The sequence below is a fragment of the Pleurodeles waltl genome, chromosome 5 (genome assembly GCF_031143425.1).
Source record: "Pleurodeles waltl isolate 20211129_DDA chromosome 5, aPleWal1.hap1.20221129, whole genome shotgun sequence".
In the NCBI taxonomy this organism is placed as follows: Eukaryota; Metazoa; Chordata; class Amphibia; order Caudata; family Salamandridae; genus Pleurodeles; species Pleurodeles waltl.
In genome coordinates this window covers 1470684189-1470704125 of record NC_090444.1, presented here as the reverse complement: position 1 = coordinate 1470704125, position 19937 = coordinate 1470684189, and the positions used below count along the sequence as shown (strand labels likewise).

Sequence of the window (19937 nt, the reverse complement as noted above, 5' to 3'; positions counted from 1 at the left end):
TGACTGTCGACATGGCACTCCCCTCAGAGTTCCATGCCAACCTCACACTGCCTGTGGCATAGGTAAGTCACCCCTCTAGCAGGCCTTGCAGCCCTAAGGCAGGGTGCACTATACCACAGGTGAGGGCATAAGTGCATGAGCACTATGCCCCCACAGTGTCTAAGCCAAACCTTAGACATTGTAAGTGCAGGGTAGCCATAAGAGTATATGGTCTGGGAGTTTGTCAAACACGAACTCCACAGCACCATAATGGCTACACTGAAAACTGGGAAGTTTGGTATCAAACTTCTCAGCACAATAAATGCCCACTGATGCCAGTGTGCAATTTATTGTAAAATACACCCAGAGGGCATCTTAGAGATGCCTCCTGAAACCATACCCTACTTCCAGTGTGGGCTGACTAGTTTTTGCCAGCCTGCCACACACCAGACATGTTGCTGGCCACATGGGGAGAGTGCCTTTGTCACTCTGTGGCCAGGAACAAAGCCTGTACTGGGTGGAGGTGCTTCTCACCTCCCCCTGCAGGAACTGTAACACCTGGCGGTGAGCCTCAAAGGCTCAGCCCCTTTGTTACAGCGCCACAGGGCATCCCAGCTAGTGGAGTTGCCCGCCCCTCCGGCCACTGCCCCCACTTTTGGCGGCAAGGCTGGAGGAGATAATTAGAAAAACAAAGAGGAGTCACCCTCCAGTCAGGACAGCCCCTAAGGTGTCCTGAGTTGAGGTGACTCTTACTTTTAGAAATCCTCCATCTTGCAGATGGAGGATTCCCCCAATAGGATTAGGGATGTGCCCCCCTCCCAACAGGGAGGAGGCACAAAGAGGGTGTAGCCACCCTCCAGGACAGTAGCCATTGGCTACTGCCCTCCCAGACCTAAACACTCCCCTAAATTCAGTATTTAGGGCCCCCTGGAACCGAGGAAGACAGATTCCTGCAACCTAAAGAGGAAGAAGGACTGCTGACCTGAAGCCCTGCAGTGAAGACGGAGACGACAATTGATTTGGCCCCAGCCCCACGGGCCTGTCTCCCTACTTCGATGAAAACTGCAACAGTGACGCATCCAACAGGGACCATCGACCTCTGAAGCCTCAGAGGACTGCCCTGCATCCAAAGGACTAAGAAGCTCCAGAGAACAGCGGCCCTGTTCAACAAACTGCAACTTTCTGCAACAAAGAAGCAACTTTAAAGACTTCACGTTTCCCGCCGGAAGCGTGAGACTTTCCACTCTGCACCCGACGCCCCCGGCTGGACCTGCGGAAAACTAACACTACAGAGTTGAGCCCCCACAGCGACGCCTGCAGAGTAAATCCAGAGGCTCCCCCTGTCCGCGACTGGCTGTAACAAGGGACCTAATGACTGGAACCAACACTGCACCCGCAGCACCCAGGACCTGAAGGAACCAAACTTCAGTGCACGAGCGACCCCCAGGCGACCCTCTGCCTAGCCCAGGTGGTGGCTACCCCGAGGAGCCCCCCCCTTGTGCCTGCCTGCATCGTTGTAGAGACCCCTGGGTCTCCCCATTGCTTTCTACACAAAACCCCACACCTGTTTGCACGCTGCACCCGGCCGCCCCTGTGCCGCTGAGGGTGTACTTTCTGTGCCTGCTTGTGTCCCCCCCGGTGCCCTACAAACGCCCCTGGTCTGCCCCCAGAGGATGCGGGTACTTACCTGCTGGCAGAATGGGACCGGGGCACCCCTGTTTCCATTGAAGCCTATGTGTTTTGGGCACCTCTTTGACCTCTGCACCTGACCGGCCCTAAGCTGCTGGTGTGGTAACTTATGGGGTTGCCTCTAACCCCCACGGTGGGCTACCTTGGACCCAACTTTGAACCCTGTAAGTGTTTTACTTACCTGTGAACTTAACAATTACTTACCTCCCCCAGGAACTGTTGATTTTTGCACTGTGTCCACTTTTAAAATAGCTTATTGCCATTTTCGTCAAAACTGTACATGCTATTGTTATAATTCAAAGTTCCTAGAATACCCGAGTGAAATACCTTTCATTTGAAGTATTACTTGTAAATCTTGAACCTGTGGTTCTTAAAATAAACTAAGAAAATATATTTTTCTATATAAAAACCTATTGGCCTGGAATCAGTCTTTGAGTGTTTGTTCCTCATTTATTGCCTGTGTGTGTGTGTGTGTACAACAAATGCTTAACACTACCCTCTGATAAGCCTACTGCTCGACCACACTACCACAAAATAGAGCAGTAGAATTATCTATTTTTGCCACTATCTTACCTCTAAGGGGAACCCTTGGACTCTGTGCACACTATTTATTACTTTGAAATAGTATATACAGAGCCAACTTCCTACAGTAACTATTGCCCCATTGGCTAGTGAGCCCTCCTCTAGCACAAACGCAAAAATGGCATAAACATTGCACCCCAGATAAGCATTTCTCAGCTCACTACACACCTGAAACACTTTACACACAAGAAGGAGAAAACAAATGAGGCAAAGCAGTACATATTAGCAACAGTGTACACGCGGTCTAGCTTAATATCATTTATATATATTTTAATGCTATTACATATCTTGTAGTACTATTCTAAAACAGAAATTAGGTCTATCAATGAGTACCAGTTACTACAGTGAGAACAACACTTTTATAAGCAGTGCCACTTTCAGAATGGTATGTTGGTCTGATTTAGATGTAGGCACCACAGTAGTTTGCAACATACTCTTAAATAGTGTTTTACTAATGGCATAAAACAGCAAATTTGCAAATACGTTTGTAATCAAGTTTGCCACAGTTCTTTAGATTAAGAGTATCTATTCAGTTGAATCTGTTGTGAAGCATTTAGTTTTATGTCTACATGAATGATTTGTTTTTGTGTGTGTTTTTATTTCAGGCACACTTGAGAAGCACGAACACAAGAAAAAAACTGAAAAGCGGCTGTCAATTAGTAACATGCATCCTACAACCCCTCCTGCTCCCAAACCATCTGTAGATCAGATCCGACAAAGTGTCCGGCATACTTTAACAGACATACTGTTGAAAAGGTATTGCTACTAGAACGTGAAATGCAGGAATTCCTGTCTTATTCCTGTTGTTGAAAGGATTCTTTGCAGAACTGTGATGCAACAAGTCAATGTGGGCCGCTATGCTGAATAATATTACTTCTATTATGCTGAATAAATATGCTTGCCGTAGAGATTATCTGATAGAGACTTCTAATTGCAGATTCCTTACCTTAAAATTTCCCCCAGGCGTCAGACTAGATCTGGAGATTTTTCTTCGAGCACTACCCTTGCACATCGGTAGGTGGCGTCTGTTGATTCCGCGGGCATCGTTGGCATCGTAATGACATTGGTAGTAGTATATAGGCGCCACTTTCGCGCAGTGATGTCAGTTCTTTTCTTTCCGCGCCACGTGCTGATCCAGAGAAGAGCTACCCTGGTCTCTTTTTGACCGACTCCAACTGTTTTGTTGAGTTTTTGTGAGATATTTGGTGTGTTGAGGATGTCCCTGAAGACGGGTTCAAGCCGTGCAAGGACTGTTACCGCATGATGTCGGTGACGGATCTGCATCTGGTTTGTCTGTGGTGTCTCAAGCGCGACCATGACCCGAAGTCTTGCTCCGAGTGCTGGGCCATGCACCCAAAGGCCTTGAGGGAGCGGTCCCTCAAACGCATGGCGGCCCGGCACTCGACTCCGCGTAAGTCCCGGTCTCGACCGAGAGGAAGGTCTCGAGACCGTTCGCAGAGCCATCACCACTCGTCGTCTTCTAAATCTTCGTTGCAGGTAAGAGAAAGAAGAAGCCGAAGAGGTCCCATCGCTCTGACTTCTCCGTGTCGCTTGGCTGACGCAACGCGGGAAGAGCGTCAACGCCCAAGGCCTCCATCCTCGGAGCCTGCGTCCGCTCTGCACTTCCCCGAGTTTCTTGGAGCCGGAGCGATCCCCGCCTAACTTGAAGAGTTCTGTGAGGCCATGCACCTCGTCTTTGGGCCGACTGGCCCCGATACGGGGCCTTCGGGCCCAAGGGGTTCTTTGAGGTTCTTTAGGGGTCTTTAGGTTCCGTGCCAGCGGCTTCGGCTCTGGCCACCGAGGTCCCCTCTGGATCCACTCACGGATCCTCACTGGCGCAGGTCGCACCATTGAGACCTTCCTCGGCGCCAGGTCGATTGTGGATGCTCCTTACTTGTTGGGGCCTATTCGCCCCAGGTCGGATTCGGACCCTTTTTCCTATGGGTACGAATTTGGGGAGGGATTGGTTGGGCCCCAGGGCCCTTATGAATACCAGGATGAACCATCTTTGGACTGGGCTCTGGAATTGGGCGACACCAGTGATCTGGATATTTCTCCAGACGCTGGCATGCTGTCTCCTACTGTGGCTACGGTGGAGGGAGCAACTTATGGTATGGTGGTCAGTAGGGCAGCTGAGGTCCTTGGCCTTGAGCTTCCTACTGTAGAGGACAGGTAAAATTTCCTGGTGCTTGTAAAGAAATGGCTCCCTGTTGCAGTTACCCCCCACTTTTTGCCTGATACTGATGCTGACTTGACTAAGAAGAGTGCTGGGACCCTGCTAACCAGGCCCCAGCACCAGTGTTCCTTCACCTAAAATGTACCATTGTATCCACAATTGGCACACCCTGGCATTCAGATAAGTCCCTTGTAACTGGTACTTCTAGTACCAAGGGCCCTGATGCCAAGGAAGGTCTCTAAGGGCTGCAGCATGTCTTATGCCACCCTGGAGACCTCTCACTCAGCACAGACACACTGCTTGCCAGCTTGTGTGTGCTAGTGAGGACAAAACGAGTAAGTCGACATGGCACTCCCCTCAGGGTGCCATGCCAGCCTCTCACTGCCTATGCAGTATAGGTAAGACACCCCTCTAGCAGGCCTTACAGCCCTAAGGCAGGGTGCACTATACCATAGGTGAGGGTACCAGTGCATGAGCATGGTACCCCTACAGTGTCTAAACAAAACCTTAGACATTGTAAGTACAGGGTAGCCATAAGAGTATATGGTCTGGGAGTCTGTCAAACACGAACTCCACAGCACCATAATGGCTACACTGAAAACTGGGAAGTTTGGTATCAAACTTCTCAGCACAATAAATGCACACTGATGCCAGTGTACATTTTATTGTAAAATACACCACAGAGGGCACCTTAGAGGTGCCCCCTGAAACTTAACCGACTATCTGTGTAGGCTGACTAGTTTTAGCAGCCTGCCACAAACCGAGACATGTTGCTGGCCCCATGGGGAGAGTGCCTTTGTCACTCTGAGGCCAGTAACAAAGCCTGCACTGGGTGGAGATGCTAACACCTCCCCCAGGCAGGAATTGTCACACCTGGCGGTGAGCCTCAAAGGCTCACCTCCTTTGTGCCAACCCAGCAGGACACTCCAGCTAGTGGAGTTGCCCGCCCCCTCCGGCCCGGCCCCCACTTTTGGCGGCAAGGCCGGAGAAAATAATGAGAATAACAAGGAGGAGTCACTGGCCAGTCAGGACAGCCCCTAAGGTGTCCTGAGCTGAGGTGACTCTAACTTTTAGAAATCCTCCATCTTGCAGATGGAGGATTCCCCCAATAGGGTTAGGATTGTGACCCCCTCCCCTTGGGAGGAGGCACAAAGAGGGTGTACCCACCCTCAGGGCTAGTAGCCATTGGCTACTAACCCCCCAGACCTAAACACGCCCTTAAATTTAGTATTTAAGGGCTACCCTGAACCCTAGAAAATTAGATTCCTGCAACTACAAGAAGAAGGACTGCCCAGCTGAAAACCCCTGCAGCGGAAGACCAGAAGACGACAACTGCCTTGGCTCCAGAAACTCACCGGCCTGTCTCCTGCCTTCCAAAGATCCTGCTCCAGCGACGCCTTCCGAAGGGACCAGCGACCTCGACATCCTCTGAGGACTGCCCCTGCTTCGAAAAGACAAGAAACTCCCGAGGACAGCGGACCTGCTCCAAGAAAAGCTGCAACTTTGTTTCCAGCAGCTTTAAAGAACCCTGCAAGCTCCCCGCAAGAAGCGTGAGACTTGCAACACTGCACCCGGCGACCCCGACTCGGCTGGTGGCGATCCAACACCTCAGGAGGGACCCCAGGACTACTCTGATACTGTGAGTACCAAAACCTGTCCCCCCTAAGCCCCCACAGCGCCGCCTGCAGAGGGAATCCCGAGGCTTCCCCTGACCGCGACTCTTTGAATCCAAAGTCCCGACGCCTGGGAGAGACCCTGCACCCGCAGCCCCCAGGACCTGAAGGACCGGACTTTCACTGGAGGAGTGACCCCCAGGAGTCCCTCTCCCTTGCCCAAGTGGAGGTTTCCCCGAGGAATCCCCCCCTTGCCTGCCTGCAGCGCTGAAGAGATCCCGAGATCTCTCATAGACTAACATTGCGAACCTGACGCCTGTTTCTACACTGCACCCGGCCGCCCCCGCGCTGCTGAGGGTGAAATTTCTGTGTGGGCTTGTGTCCCCCCCGGTGCCCTACAAAACCCCCCTGGTCTGCCCTCCGAAGACGCGGGTACTTACCTGCAAGCAGACCGGAACCGGGGCACCCCCTTCTCTCCATTCTAGCCTATGTGTTTTGGGCACCACTTTGAACTCTGCACCTGACCGGCCCTGAGCTGCTGGTGTGGTAACTTTGGGGTTGCTCTGAACCCCCAACGGTGGGCTACCTTGGACCAAGAACTGAACCCTGTAAGTGTCTTACTTACCTGGTAAAACTAACAAAAACTTACCTCCCCTAGGAACTATGAAAATTGCACTAAGTGTCCACTTTTAAAACAGCTATTTGTCAATAACTTGAAAAGTATACATGCAATTTTTACGATTTAAAGTTCCTAAAGTACTTACCTGCAATACCTTTCGAATGAGATATTACATGTAGAATTTGAACCTGTGGTTCTTAAAATAAACTAAGAAAAGATATTTTTCTATACAAAAACCTATTGGCTGGATTTGTCTCTGAGTGTGTGTACCTCATTTATTGTCTATGTGTATGTGCAACAAATGCTTAACACTACTCCTTGGATAAGCCTACTGCTCGACCACACTACCACAAAATAGAGCATTAGTATTATCTATTTTTACCACTATTTTACCTCTAAGGGGAACCCTTGGACTCTGTGCATGCTATACCTTACTTTGAAATAGCACATACAGAGCCAACTTCCTACATTGGTGGATCAGCGGTGGGGTACAAGACTTTGCATTTGCTGGACTACTCAGCCAATACCTGATCACACGACAAATTCCAAAATTGTCATTAGAAATTGATTTTTGCAATTTGAAAAGTTTTCTAAATTCTTAAAAGTCCTGCTAGGGCCTTGTGTGTTAAGTCCCTGTTTAGCATTTCTTTTAGAGTTTAAAAGTTTGTAAAAGTTTGAATTAGATTCTAGAACCAGTTGTAGATTCTTAAAAAGTATTCCAACTTTTAGAAGCAAAATGTCTAGCACAGATGTGACTGTGGTGGAACTCGACACCACACCTTACCTCCATCTTAAGATGAGGGAGCTAAGATCACTCTGTAAAATAAAGAAAATAACAATGGGCCCCAAACCTACCAAAATACAGCTCCAGGAGCTTTTGGCAGAGTTTGAAAAGGCCAACCCCTCTGAGGGTGGCAACTCAGAGGAAGAGGATAGTGACTTGGAGGAAAATTCCCCCCTACCAGTCCTATCTAGGGAGAACAGGGTCCCTCAAACCCTGACTCCAAAAATAATAGTCCGAGATGCTGGTTCCCTCACAGGAGAGACCAACACCTCTGAAATCACTGAGGATAACTCCAGTGAAGATGACCCCCTGTTAGCCAGGATGGTCAAAAGATTGGCTTTGGAAAAGCAGCTCCTAGCCATAGAAAGGGAAAGAAAAGAGATGGGCCTAGGTCCCATCAATGGTGGCAGCAACTTAAATAGGGTCAGAGATTCTCCTGACATCCTAAAAATCCCCAAAGGGATTGTAACAAAATATGAAGATGGTGATGACATCACCAAATGGTTCACAGCTTTTGAGAGGGCTTGTGTAACCAGAAAAGTGAACAGATCTCACTGGGGTGCTCTCCTTTGGGAAATGTTCACTGGAAAGTGTAGGGATAGACTCCTCACACTCTCTGGAAAAGATGCAGAATCTTATGACCTCATGAAGGGTACCCTGATTGAGGGCTTTGGATTCTCCACTGAGGAGTATAGAATTAGATTCAGGGGGGCTCAAAAATCCTCGAGCCAGACCTGGGTTGATTTTGTAGACTACTCAGTAAAAACACTGGATGGTTGGTTAACTGGAAATGAAGTGTGTGACTATGTTGGGCTTTATAATTTGTTTATGAAAGAACACATTTTAAGTAACTGCTTCAATGAAAAGTTGCATCAGTATCTGGTAGACCTAGGTCCAATTTCTCCCCAAGAATTGGGAAAGAAGGCAGACCACTGGGTCAAGACTAGGGTAACCAAAACTTCCACTGGGGGTGACCAAAAGAAAGGGGTTACAAAAACTCCCCAGGAGAAAGTGGGTGACACTAGAGACAAAGAAAAAGAGTCCTCTGTAGGCCCCCAAAAACCAGAACAGGTGGGTGGGCCCCAAGACACAACCCAAAACAAAGGTGGGTACCAGGGTAAGAACTGGGATGCCACTAAGGCATGGTGCCACAACTGTAAACAGTCTGGGCACCACACCAAGGACACTTCTTGTCCCAAAAACAAACCCCAGAACAAAATTCCAGGGGTAACCAGTGTAGCCATGGGAGATGACTCCTCAGATGAGGAGGTCTTCCTAGCCTTCAACTGGAAACAGGGCCCAACAGGTGACTTGGAGATTCCAGAGGGAAGTAGACACTTCCACCACCTACTGGTGAATGGAATCCCAACCACTGCCCTGAGAGACACTTGTGCCAGTCACACTATTGTGCATGACAGGCTGGTGCTCTCAAACCAGTACATCCCAGGTGAGACTGCCAGGGTAAGAGTTAGCCTAGACAGGGTCACTAAGAGGCCTGTGGCTTTAGTGCCCATAGAAGTGGGTGGCACTCTTAGCTGGAGAAGGGTAGTAGTCAGTACAGACCTCCCCCTTGATTGTCTCCTTGGAAATGACTACCCAGAGGTTAGTCAGAGCTCAAGAGAGGAACTGGTCCAGTGCCAGTCCTCTCCCAAGGATTCTGGAAGTCCTGCCTCTGCAGTAAATGCAAGCAGGCCCCAGAAAAAGAAGAAAAGAAAACAGAGTAGGAGGGGTGGACAACCTTTAGCCAAGGTTACAGCAAGCCAAGGAGATTCTGCTCCAGTAGGGGAGAACTCCAAAACTGGCCCTGATAAAGTCCAACCTGACCCACAAGAAGTCCTGGCTAGTCAGGCAACTGTTAAACCTGAGTGGGTGGCTCCTCAGCTAACAGAAGAAAGAGTGGAAGAAGGGTGTTTACTACAAGATGTGGTAACCCCCCACTCCAATACAGCAGACAGGCAACCTGAACCCAAAGAAGCCTGTAACTTAGCCCCTTCCCTTTTAGGTGAAGAGCTAAAGGTGTGGTTCTGGGCACTGACAGCTGTCAGTGGCCTCTGCTGGGTGTTAGCCTTTATGGCTGCACTATCCTTAGCCTGGTGGTCTGACCCCATGCCAAATAGCAAGTTAGGCCCCCTGACGCTATTGGTCATGGTGGGGTTACTCCAGCTCTGGGTAACCTCTATGGGTAAGCTAGGGGTAACCCTGGCCAAGATAAGATTAGCAGAGGTGGATACCTCTAAACCCAAAATAAAAAGAATGGGTGGAGACATTGAAGAGGCAGACAAGAGGCAATTCAGACTAGGTCCTATCACTGTGGAAGTGGGTCAGTTCCCCAAAGGGAATGACCTGAACAGAAGGATGTAAGGCAGAGTAGGCCCTGCAACTAACCAGCCTATTTCTCCTACTCTTCCTCGCCTGACAGACTAGGAAGACTCTCCCAGCTTGGGCTGAGTCTCCTGGCCTGTAGGCTGGGGGGGGCTTGTGTAAAGAAATGGCTCCCTGTTGCAGTTACCCCCCACTTTTTGCCTGATACTGATGCTGACTTGACTAAGAAGAGTGCTGGGACCCTGCTAACCAGGCCCCAGCACCAGTGTTCCTTCACCTAAAATGTACCATTGTATCCACAATTGGCACACCCTGGCATTCAGATAAGTCCCTTGTAACTGGTACTTCTAGTACCAAGGGCCCTGATGCCAAGGAAGGTCTCTAAGGGCTGCAGCATGTCTTATGCCACCCTGGAGACCTCTCACTCAGCACAGACACACTGCTTGCCAGCTTGTGTGTGCTAGTGAGGACAAAACGAGTAAGTCGACATGGCACTCCCCTCAGGGTGCCATGCCAGCCTCTCACTGCCTATGCAGTATAGGTAAGACACCCCTCTAGCAGGCCTTACAGCCCTAAGGCAGGGTGCACTATACCATAGGTGAGGGTACCAGTGCATGAGCATGGTACCCCTACAGTGTCTAAACAAAACCTTAGACATTGTAAGTACAGGGTAGCCATAAGAGTATATGGTCTGGGAGTCTGTCAAACACGAACTCCACAGCACCATAATGGCTACACTGAAAACTGGGAAGTTTGGTATCAAACTTCTCAGCACAATAAATGCACACTGATGCCAGTGTACATTTTATTGTAAAATACACCACAGAGGGCACCTTAGAGGTGCCCCCTGAAACTTAACCGACTATCTGTGTAGGCTGACTAGTTTTAGCAGCCTGCCACAAACCGAGACATGTTGCTGGCCCCATGGGGAGAGTGCCTTTGTCACTCTGAGGCCAGTAACAAAGCCTGCACTGGGTGGAGATGCTAACACCTCCCCCAGGCAGGAATTGTCACACCTGGCGGTGAGCCTCAAAGGCTCACCTCCTTTGTGCCAACCCAGCAGGACACTCCAGCTAGTGGAGTTGCCCGCCCCCTCCGGCCCGGCCCCCACTTTTGGCGGCAAGGCCGGAGAAAATAATGAGAATAACAAGGAGGAGTCACTGGCCAGTCAGGACAGCCCCTAAGGTGTCCTGAGCTGAGGTGACTCTAACTTTTAGAAATCCTCCATCTTGCAGATGGAGGATTCCCCCAATAGGGTTAGGATTGTGACCCCCTCCCCTTGGGAGGAGGCACAAAGAGGGTGTACCCACCCTCAGGGCTAGTAGCCATTGGCTACTAACCCCCCAGACCTAAACACGCCCTTAAATTTAGTATTTAAGGGCTACCCTGAACCCTAGAAAATTAGATTCCTGCAACTACAAGAAGAAGGACTGCCCAGCTGAAAACCCCTGCAGCGGAAGACCAGAAGACGACAACTGCCTTGGCTCCAGAAACTCACCGGCCTGTCTCCTGCCTTCCAAAGATCCTGCTCCAGCGACGCCTTCCGAAGGGACCAGCGACCTCGACATCCTCTGAGGACTGCCCCTGCTTCGAAAAGACAAGAAACTCCCGAGGACAGCGGACCTGCTCCAAGAAAAGCTGCAACTTTGTTTCCAGCAGCTTTAAAGAACCCTGCAAGCTCCCCGCAAGAAGCGTGAGACTTGCAACACTGCACCCGGCGACCCCGACTCGGCTGGTGGCGATCCAACACCTCAGGAGGGACCCCAGGACTACTCTGATACTGTGAGTACCAAAACCTGTCCCCCCTGAGCCCCCACAGCGCCGCCTGCAGAGGGAATCCCGAGGCTTCCCCTGACCGCGACTCTTTGAATCCAAAGTCCCGACGCCTGGGAGAGACCCTGCACCCGCAGCCCCCAGGACCTGAAGGACCGGACTTTCACTGGAGGAGTGACCCCCAGGAGTCCCTCTCCCTTGCCCAAGTGGAGGTTTCCCCGAGGAATCCCCCCCTTGCCTGCCTGCAGCGCTGAAGAGATCCCGAGATCTCTCATAGACTAACATTGCGAACCTGACGCCTGTTTCTACACTGCACCCGGCCGCCCCCGCGCTGCTGAGGGTGAAATTTCTGTGTGGGCTTGTGTCCCCCCCGGTGCCCTACAAAACCCCCCTGGTCTGCCCTCCGAAGACGCGGGTACTTACCTGCAAGCAGACCGGAACCGGGGCACCCCCTTCTCTCCATTCTAGCCTATGTGTTTTGGGCACCACTTTGAACTCTGCACCTGACCGGCCCTGAGCTGCTGGTGTGGTAACTTTGGGGTTGCTCTGAACCCCCAACGGTGGGCTACCTTGGACCAAGAACTGAACCCTGTAAGTGTCTTACTTACCTGGTAAAACTAACAAAAACTTACCTCCCCTAGGAACTATGAAAATTGCACTAAGTGTCCACTTTTAAAACAGCTATTTGTCAATAACTTGAAAAGTATACATGCAATTTTTACGATTTAAAGTTCCTAAAGTACTTACCTGCAATACCTTTCGAATGAGATATTACATGTAGAATTTGAACCTGTGGTTCTTAAAATAAACTAAGAAAATATATTTTTCTATACAAAAACCTATTGGCTGGATTTGTCTCTGAGTGTGTGTACCTCATTTATTGTCTATGTGTATGTGCAACAAATGCTTAACACTACTCCTTGGATAAGCCTACTGCTCGACCACACTACCACAAAATAGAGCATTAGTATTATCTATTTTTACCACTATTTTACCTCTAAGGGGAACCCTTGGACTCTGTGCATGCTATTCCTTACTTTGAAATAGCACATACAGAGCCAACTTCCTACAGTGCTTCAGCCAGGGGCTTCCATATCAGAACCCTTTTTGCCATTCAGGGAAGCCCTCACCGATGTCCTTTTGAGTACTTGGTCCAAACCCAACACAGGGGCTCCTGTGAATAGGACTATCGCACGTCGCCATCATCCCACTCCGAACAACCCTAAATTCCTGTCCCAAAACCCTATGCCTGAGAGTCTTGTCATCCAGGCTTCCTCGTCTTTAGGCTCATTCCTTTCTGCACCCCTAGATAGGGAATCAAAAAGGCTGGAACAGTTTGGTAAGAAGTTGTTTTCTTCCTCCAGTCTTGCGCTGTGGTCTGTGAACACCGCATACCTTTTAGGCCGCTGTAGGAAGTTGGCTCTGTATGTGCTATCTCAAAGTAAGGGATAGCATGCACAGAGTCCAAGGGTTCCCCTTAGAGGTAAAATAGTGGTAAAAAGAGATAATACTAATGCTCTATTTTGTGGTAGTGTGGTCGAGCAGTAGGCTTATCTAAGGAGTAGTGTTAAGCATTTGTTGTACATACACATAGACAATAAATGAGGTACACACACACTCAGAGACAAATCCAGCCAATAGGTTTTGTTATAGAAAAAATATCTTTTCTTAGTTTATTTTAAGAACCACAGGTTCAAATTTTACATGTAATAGCTCATTTGAAAGGTATTGCAGGTAAGTACTCTAGGAACTTTGAATCATTACTTTAGCATGTATACTTTTTACATGAAACACAATAAGCTGTTTTAAAAGTGAACACTTAGTGCAATTTTCACAGTTCCTGGGGGAGGTAAGTTATTGTTAGTTTCAACAGGTAAGTAAGTCACTTACAGGTTTTAGTTTTTGGTCCAAGGTAGCCCACCGTTGGGGGTTCAGAGCAACCCCAAAGTTATCACACCAGCAGCTCAGGGCCGGTCAGGTGCAAAGGTCAAAGAGGTGCCCAAAACACATAGGCTATAATGGAGAGAGGGGGGTGCCCCGGTTCCAGTCTGCCAGCAGGTAAGTACCTGCGTCTTCGGAGGGCAGACCAGGGGGGTTTTGTAGGGCACCGGGGGGGACACAAAGTAGCACAGAAAGTACACCCTCAGCAGTGCGGGGGCGGCCGGGTGCAGTGTGCAAACACGCGTCGGGTTTCCTTCAGTTTTCAATGGGAGACCAAGGGGTCTCTTCAGCGATGCAGGCAAGGGGGGGCTCCTCGGGGTAGCCACCACCTGGGCAAGGGAGAGGGCCTCCTGGGGGTCACTCCTGCACAGAAGTTCCGTTTCTTTAGGGGCTGGGGGCTGCGGGTGCAGGGTCTTTTCCAGCCGTCGGGAAATGGAGTTCAGACAGTCGCGGTCAGGGGGAGCCTGGGGATTCCCTCTGCAGGCGTCGCTGTGGGGGTTCAGGGGGGACAACTTTGGTTACTCACAGTCGTAGAGTCGCCGGAGGGTCCTCCCTGAGTTGGTTGTTCTCCACCAGTCGAGTCGGGGTCGCCGGGTGCAGTGTTGCAAGTCTCACGCTTCTTGCGGGGAGTTGCAGGGGTCTTTAAATCTGCTCCTTGTAACAAAGTTGCAGTTCTTTTGGAGCAGTGCCGCTGTCCTCGGGAGTTTCTTGTCTTTTTGCGAAGCAGGGCAGTCCTCAGAGGATTCATAGGTCGCTGATCCCTTGGAAAGCGTCGCTGGAGCAGGTTTCTTTGGAAGGCAGGAGACAGGCCGGTAAGTCTGGGGCCAAGGCAGTTGGTGTCTTCTGTTCTTCCTCTGCAGGGGTTTGTCAGCTCAGCAGTCCTTCTTCTTGTAGTTGCAGGAATCTGTTTTTCTAGGTTCAGGGGATCCCTTAAATACTAAATTTAAGGGCGTGTTTAGGTCTGGGGGGTTAGTAGCCAATGGCTGCTAGCCCTGAGAGTGAGTACACCCTCTTTGTGCCTCCTCCCAAGGTGAGGGGGTCACATCCCTAATCCTATTGGCGGAATCCTCCATCTGCAAGATGGAGGATTTCTAAAAGTTAGAGTCACTTCAGCTCAGGACACCTTAGGGGCTGTCCTGACTGGCCAGTGACTCCTCCTTGTTGTTTTCTTTGTTTCCTCCAGCCTTGCCGCCAAAAGTGGGGGCCGTGTCCGTAGGGGGCGGGCAACTCCACTAGCTGGAGTGTCCTGCGGTGCTGTGACAAAGGGGTGAGCCTTTGAGGCTCACCGCCAGGTGTTACAGCTCCTGCCTGGGGGAGGTGTTAGCATCTCCACCCAGTGCAGGCTTTGTTACTGGCCTCAGAGTGACAAAGGCACTCTCCCCATGGGGCCAGCAACATGTCTCTAGTGTGGCAGGCTGCTGGAACAAGTCAGCCTACACAGATAATGGGTTAGGTTTCAGGGGGCACCTCTAAGGTGCCCTCTGTGGTGTATTTTACAATAAAATGTACACTGGCATCAGTGTGCATTTATTGTGCTGAGAAGTTTGATACCAAACTTCCCAGTTTTCAGTGTAGCCATTATGGTGCTGTGGAGTTCGTGTTTGACAGACTCCCAGACCATATACTCTTATGGCTACCCTGCACTTACAATGTCTAAGGTTTTGCTTAGACACTGTAGGGGCACAGTGCTCATGCACTGGTGCCCTCACCTATGGTATAGTGCACCCTGCCTTAGGGCTGTAAGGCCTGCTAGAGGGGTGTCTTACCTATACTGCATAGGCAGTGAGAGGCTGGCATGGCACCCTGAGGGGAGTGCCATGTCGACTTACTCATTTTGTTCTCACTAGCACACACAAGCTGGTAAGCAGTGTGTCTGTGCTGAGTGAGGGGTCTCTAGGGTGGCATAATACATGCTGCAGCCCTTAGAGACCTTCCCTGGCATCAGGGCCCTTGGTACCAGGGGTACCAGTTACAAGGGACTTATCTGGGTGCCAGGGTGTGCCAATTGTGGAATCAAAAGTACAGGTTAGGGAAAGAACACTGGTGCTGGGGCCTGGTTAGCAGGCCTCAGCACACTTTCAATTCAAAACATAGCATCAGCAAAGGCAAAAAGTCAGGGGGTAACCATGCCAAGGAGGCATTTCCTTACACAACCCCCCCCCCCCCCCCCCCCCCCAAACGAAAGAGGATGAGACTAACCTTTCCCAAGAGAGTCTTCATTTTCTAAGTGGAAGAACCTGGAAAGGCCATCTGCATTGGCATGGGCAGTCCCAGGTCTGTGTTCCACTACAAAGTCCATTCCCTGTAGGGAGATGGACCACCTCAACAGTTTTGGATTTTCACCTTTCATTTGCATCAGCCATCTGAGAGGTCTGTGGTCAGTCTGAACTAGGAAGTGAGTACCAAAGAGGTATGGTCTCAACTTCTTCAGGGACCAAACCACAGCAAAGGCCTCCCTCTCAATGGCACTCCAACGCTGCTCCCTGGGGAGTAACCTCCTGCTAATGAAAGCAACAGGCTGGTCAAGGCCATCATCATTTGTTTGGGACAAAACTGCCCCTATCCCATGTTCAGAGGCATCTGTTTGCACAATGAATTGCTTGGAGTAATCTGGAGCTTTTAGAACTGGTGCTGTGCTCATAGCTTGCTTCAGGGTGTCAAAGGCCTGTTGGCATTCTACAGTCCAGTTTACTTTCTTGGGCATTTTCTTGGAGGTGAGTTCTGTGAGGGCTGTCACAATGGATCCATATCCCTTCACAAACCTCCTATAGTACCCAGTCAAGCCAAGGAATGCCCTGACTTGGGTCTGGGTTTTTGGAGCTGCTCAGTCCAGAATAGTCTGGATCTTAGGCTGGAGTGGCTGAACTTGGCCTCCACCTACAAGGTGTCCCAAGTAAACCACAGTTCCCTGCCCTATCTGGCATTTGGATGCCTTGATAGAGAGGCCTGCAGATTGCAGGGCCTTCAAAACCTTCTTCAGGTGGACCAGGTGATCCTGCCAGGTGGAGCTGAAGACAGCAATATCATCAAGATAAGCTGCACTAAAGGATTCCAACCCAGCAAGGACTTGATTCACCAACCTTTGGAAGGTGGCAGGGGCATTCTTTAAACCAAAGGGCATAACAGTGAACTGATAATGCCCATCAGGTGTGGAGAATGCTGTCTTTTCTTTTGCTCCAGGGGCCATTTTGATTTGCCAGTACCCTGCTGTTAAGTCAAAGGTACTTAAGAATTTGGCAGCCCCTAATTTGTCTATGAGCTCATCAGCTCTAGGAATGGGATGAGCATCTGTCTTGGTGACAGAGTTGAGACTTCTGTAGTCCACACAAAACCTCATCTCTCTCTTTCCTTCTTTGGTGTGAGGTTTGGGGACTAAGACCACTGGGCTAGCCCAGGGGCTGTCAGAGTACTCAATTACTCCCAATTCCAGCATCTTGTGGACTTCCACCTTGATGCTTTCCTTAACTTGGTCAGACTGTCTAAATATTTTGTTTTTGACAGGCATGCTGTCTCCTGTGTCCACATCATGGGTACACAGGTGTGTCTGACCAGGGGTTAGGGAAAAGAGTTCAGCAAACTCCTGCAGGACCTTCCTACAGTCAGACTGCTGTTGGCTAGAGAGGGTGTCTGAGTAGATCACTCCATCTACTGAGCCATCTTTAGGGTCTGATGAGAGGAGATCAGGGAGAGGTTCACTCTCAGCTTCCTGGTCCTCATCTGTCACCATCAACAGATTTACATCAGCCCTGTCATGGAAGAGCTTAAGGCGGTTTACATGGATCACCCTCTTGGGGCTCCTGCTTGTGCCCAGGTCTACCAGGTAGGTGACCTGACTGTTCCTTTCTAGTACTGGGTAAGGGCCACTCCATTTGTCCTGGAGTGCCCTGAGAGCCACAGGCTCCAGAACCCAGACTTTCTGCCCTGGTTGAAATTCAACCAGTGCAGCCTTTTGGTCATACCACAACTTCTGGAGTTGTTGGCTGGCCTCAAGGTTTTTACTTGCCTTTTCCATGTACTCTGCTATTCTTGAGCGAAGGCCAAGTACATAGTCCACTATGTCTTGTTTAGGCTCATGAAGAGGTCTCTCCCAGCCTTCTTTAACAAGAGCAAGTGGTCCCCTTACAGGGTGGCCAAACAGAAGTTCAAAGGGTGAGAATCCTACTCCCTTCTGAGGCACCTCTCTGTAAGCGAAAAGCAGACATGGCAGGAGGACATCCCATCTCCTTTTGAGTTTCTCTGGTAGCCCCATGATCATGCCCTTTAATGTCTTGTTGAATCTCTCAACAAGGCCATTAGTTTGTGGATGATATGGTGTAGTGAATTTATAAGTCACCCCACATTCATTCCACATGTGTTTTAGGTATGCTGACATGAAGTTGGTACCTCTGTCAGACACCACCTCCTTAGGGAAGCCCACTCTGGTAAAGATACCAATGAGGGCCTTGGCTACTGCAGGGGCAGTAGTTGACCTAAGGGGAATAGCTTCAGGATACCTAGTAGCATGATCCACTACTACTAGGATGTACATATTTCCTGAGGCTGTGGGAGGTTCTAGTGGACCAACTATGTCCACACCCACTCTTTCAAAGGGGACCCCCACCACTGGAAGTGGAATGAGGGGGGCCTTTGGATGCCCACCTGTCTTACCACTGGCTTGACAGGTGGGGCAGGAGAGGCAAAACTCCTTAACCTTCTGGGACATATTGGGCCAGTAGAAGTGGTTGACTAACCTCTCCCACGTCTTGGTTTGTCCCAAATGCCCAGCAAGGGGAATATCATGGGCTAAGGTCAGGATAAACTCTCTGAAACTCTGAGGCACTACCACTCTCCTAGTGGCACCAGGTTTGGGATCTCTTGCCTCAGTGTACAGGAGTCCATCTTCCCAGTAGACCCTATGTGTTCCATTTTTCTTGCCTTTGGACTCTTCAGCAGCTTGCTGCCTAAGGCCTTCAAGAGAGGGACAGGTTTCTTGTCCCTTACACAACTCTTCCCTTGAGGGTCCCCCTGGGCCTAAGAGCTCAACCTGATAAGGTTCCAGTTCCATAGGCTCAGTTCCCTCAGAGGGCAGAACTTCTTCCTGAGAAGAGAGGTTCTCTTTTTGGTGTTGTGTTGCAGCTGGTTTCCCAGCTGACTTTCCTTTCCTCTTGGTAGGCTGGGCCATTTTTCCAGACTCCAGCTCTACTTTTTCACCCTGTGCCTTGCACTGTGCCCTAGTCTTGACACACACCAGTTCAGGGATACCCAGCATGGCTGCATGGGTTTTTAGTTCTACCTCAGCCCATGCTGAGGACTCCAGGTTGTTTCCAAGCAAACAGTCTACTGGGATATTTGAGGAGACCACCACCTGTTTCAGGCCATTGACCCCTCCCCACTCTAAAGTTACCATTGCCATGGGATGTACTTTAGTTTGATTGTCAGCATTGGTGACTGGATAAGTTTGTCCAGTCAGGTATTGGCCAGGGGAAACCAGTTTCTCTGTCACCATGGTGACACTGGCACCTGTATCCCTCAGGCCCTCTACACTTGTCCCATTAATTAAGAGCTGCTGCCTGTATTTTTGCATGTTAGGGGGCCAGGCAGCCAGTGTGGCTAAATCCACCCCACCCTCAGAGACTAATGTAGCTTCAGTGTGACACCTGATTTGCTCTGGGCATACTGTTGATCCCACTTGGAGACTGGCCATTCCAGTTTTTGCTGGATTGGAGTTAGAAGTGGTATCTTTCTTGGGACAGGCCTTGTCTCCAGTTTGGTGTCCAGACTGACTACAGCTACGACACCAGGCCTTTTTGGGATCAAAGTTTTTACCCTTGTACCCAGAATTGTTTTGTGAAGAGGCTCTGGGCCCACCCTCCTGTGCAGGTTTTTGGGGGCCTGTAGAAGACTCTTTACTATTTTTGTTTTTGGCTGTCTCACCACCCTTCCCCTGGGGAGGTTTTGTGACCCCTTTCTTTTGGTCACCCCCTGTGGAAGTTTTGGACACCCTAGTCTTGACCCAATGGTCCGCCTTCTTTCCCAATTCTTGGGGAGAAATTGGTCCTAGGTCTACCAGATGCTGATGCAGTTTATCATTGAAACAATTACTTAATAGGTGTTCTTTCACAAATAAATTGTACAGCCCATCATAATTACTTACACCACTGCCTTGAATCCAACCATCTAGTGTTTTTACTGAGTAGTCTACAAAGTCAACCCAGGTCTGGCTCAAGGATTTTTGAGCCCCCCTGAATCTAATCCTATACTCCTCAGTGGAGAATCCGAAGCCCTCAATCAGGGTACCCTTCATGAGGTCATAAGATTCTGCATCTTTTCGAGAGAGTGTGAGGAGTCTATCCCTACACTTTCCTGTGAACATTTCCCAAAGGAGAGCACCCCAGTGAGATTTGTTCACTTTTCTGGTTACACAAGCCCTCTCAAAAGCTGTGAACCATTTGGTGATGTCATCACCATCTTCATATTTAG

The 19937-nt window shown here is 49.9% G+C and overlaps 1 protein-coding gene across 2 annotated transcripts in view; it reads left to right on the top strand.

The window, feature by feature from the left end:
- The window catches only part of PHF3 (PHD finger protein 3), a 629825-nt gene that overhangs the window by 170155 nt on the left and 439733 nt on the right, over positions 1–19937 (top strand). For both annotated transcript variants that reach the window (XM_069235742.1, XM_069235741.1), the window contains one exon: positions 2856–3006. In XM_069235742.1, coding sequence (XP_069091843.1) covers positions 2856–3006 — 151 coding nt within the window. The remainder of the gene's footprint in view (positions 1–2855; positions 3007–19937) is intronic.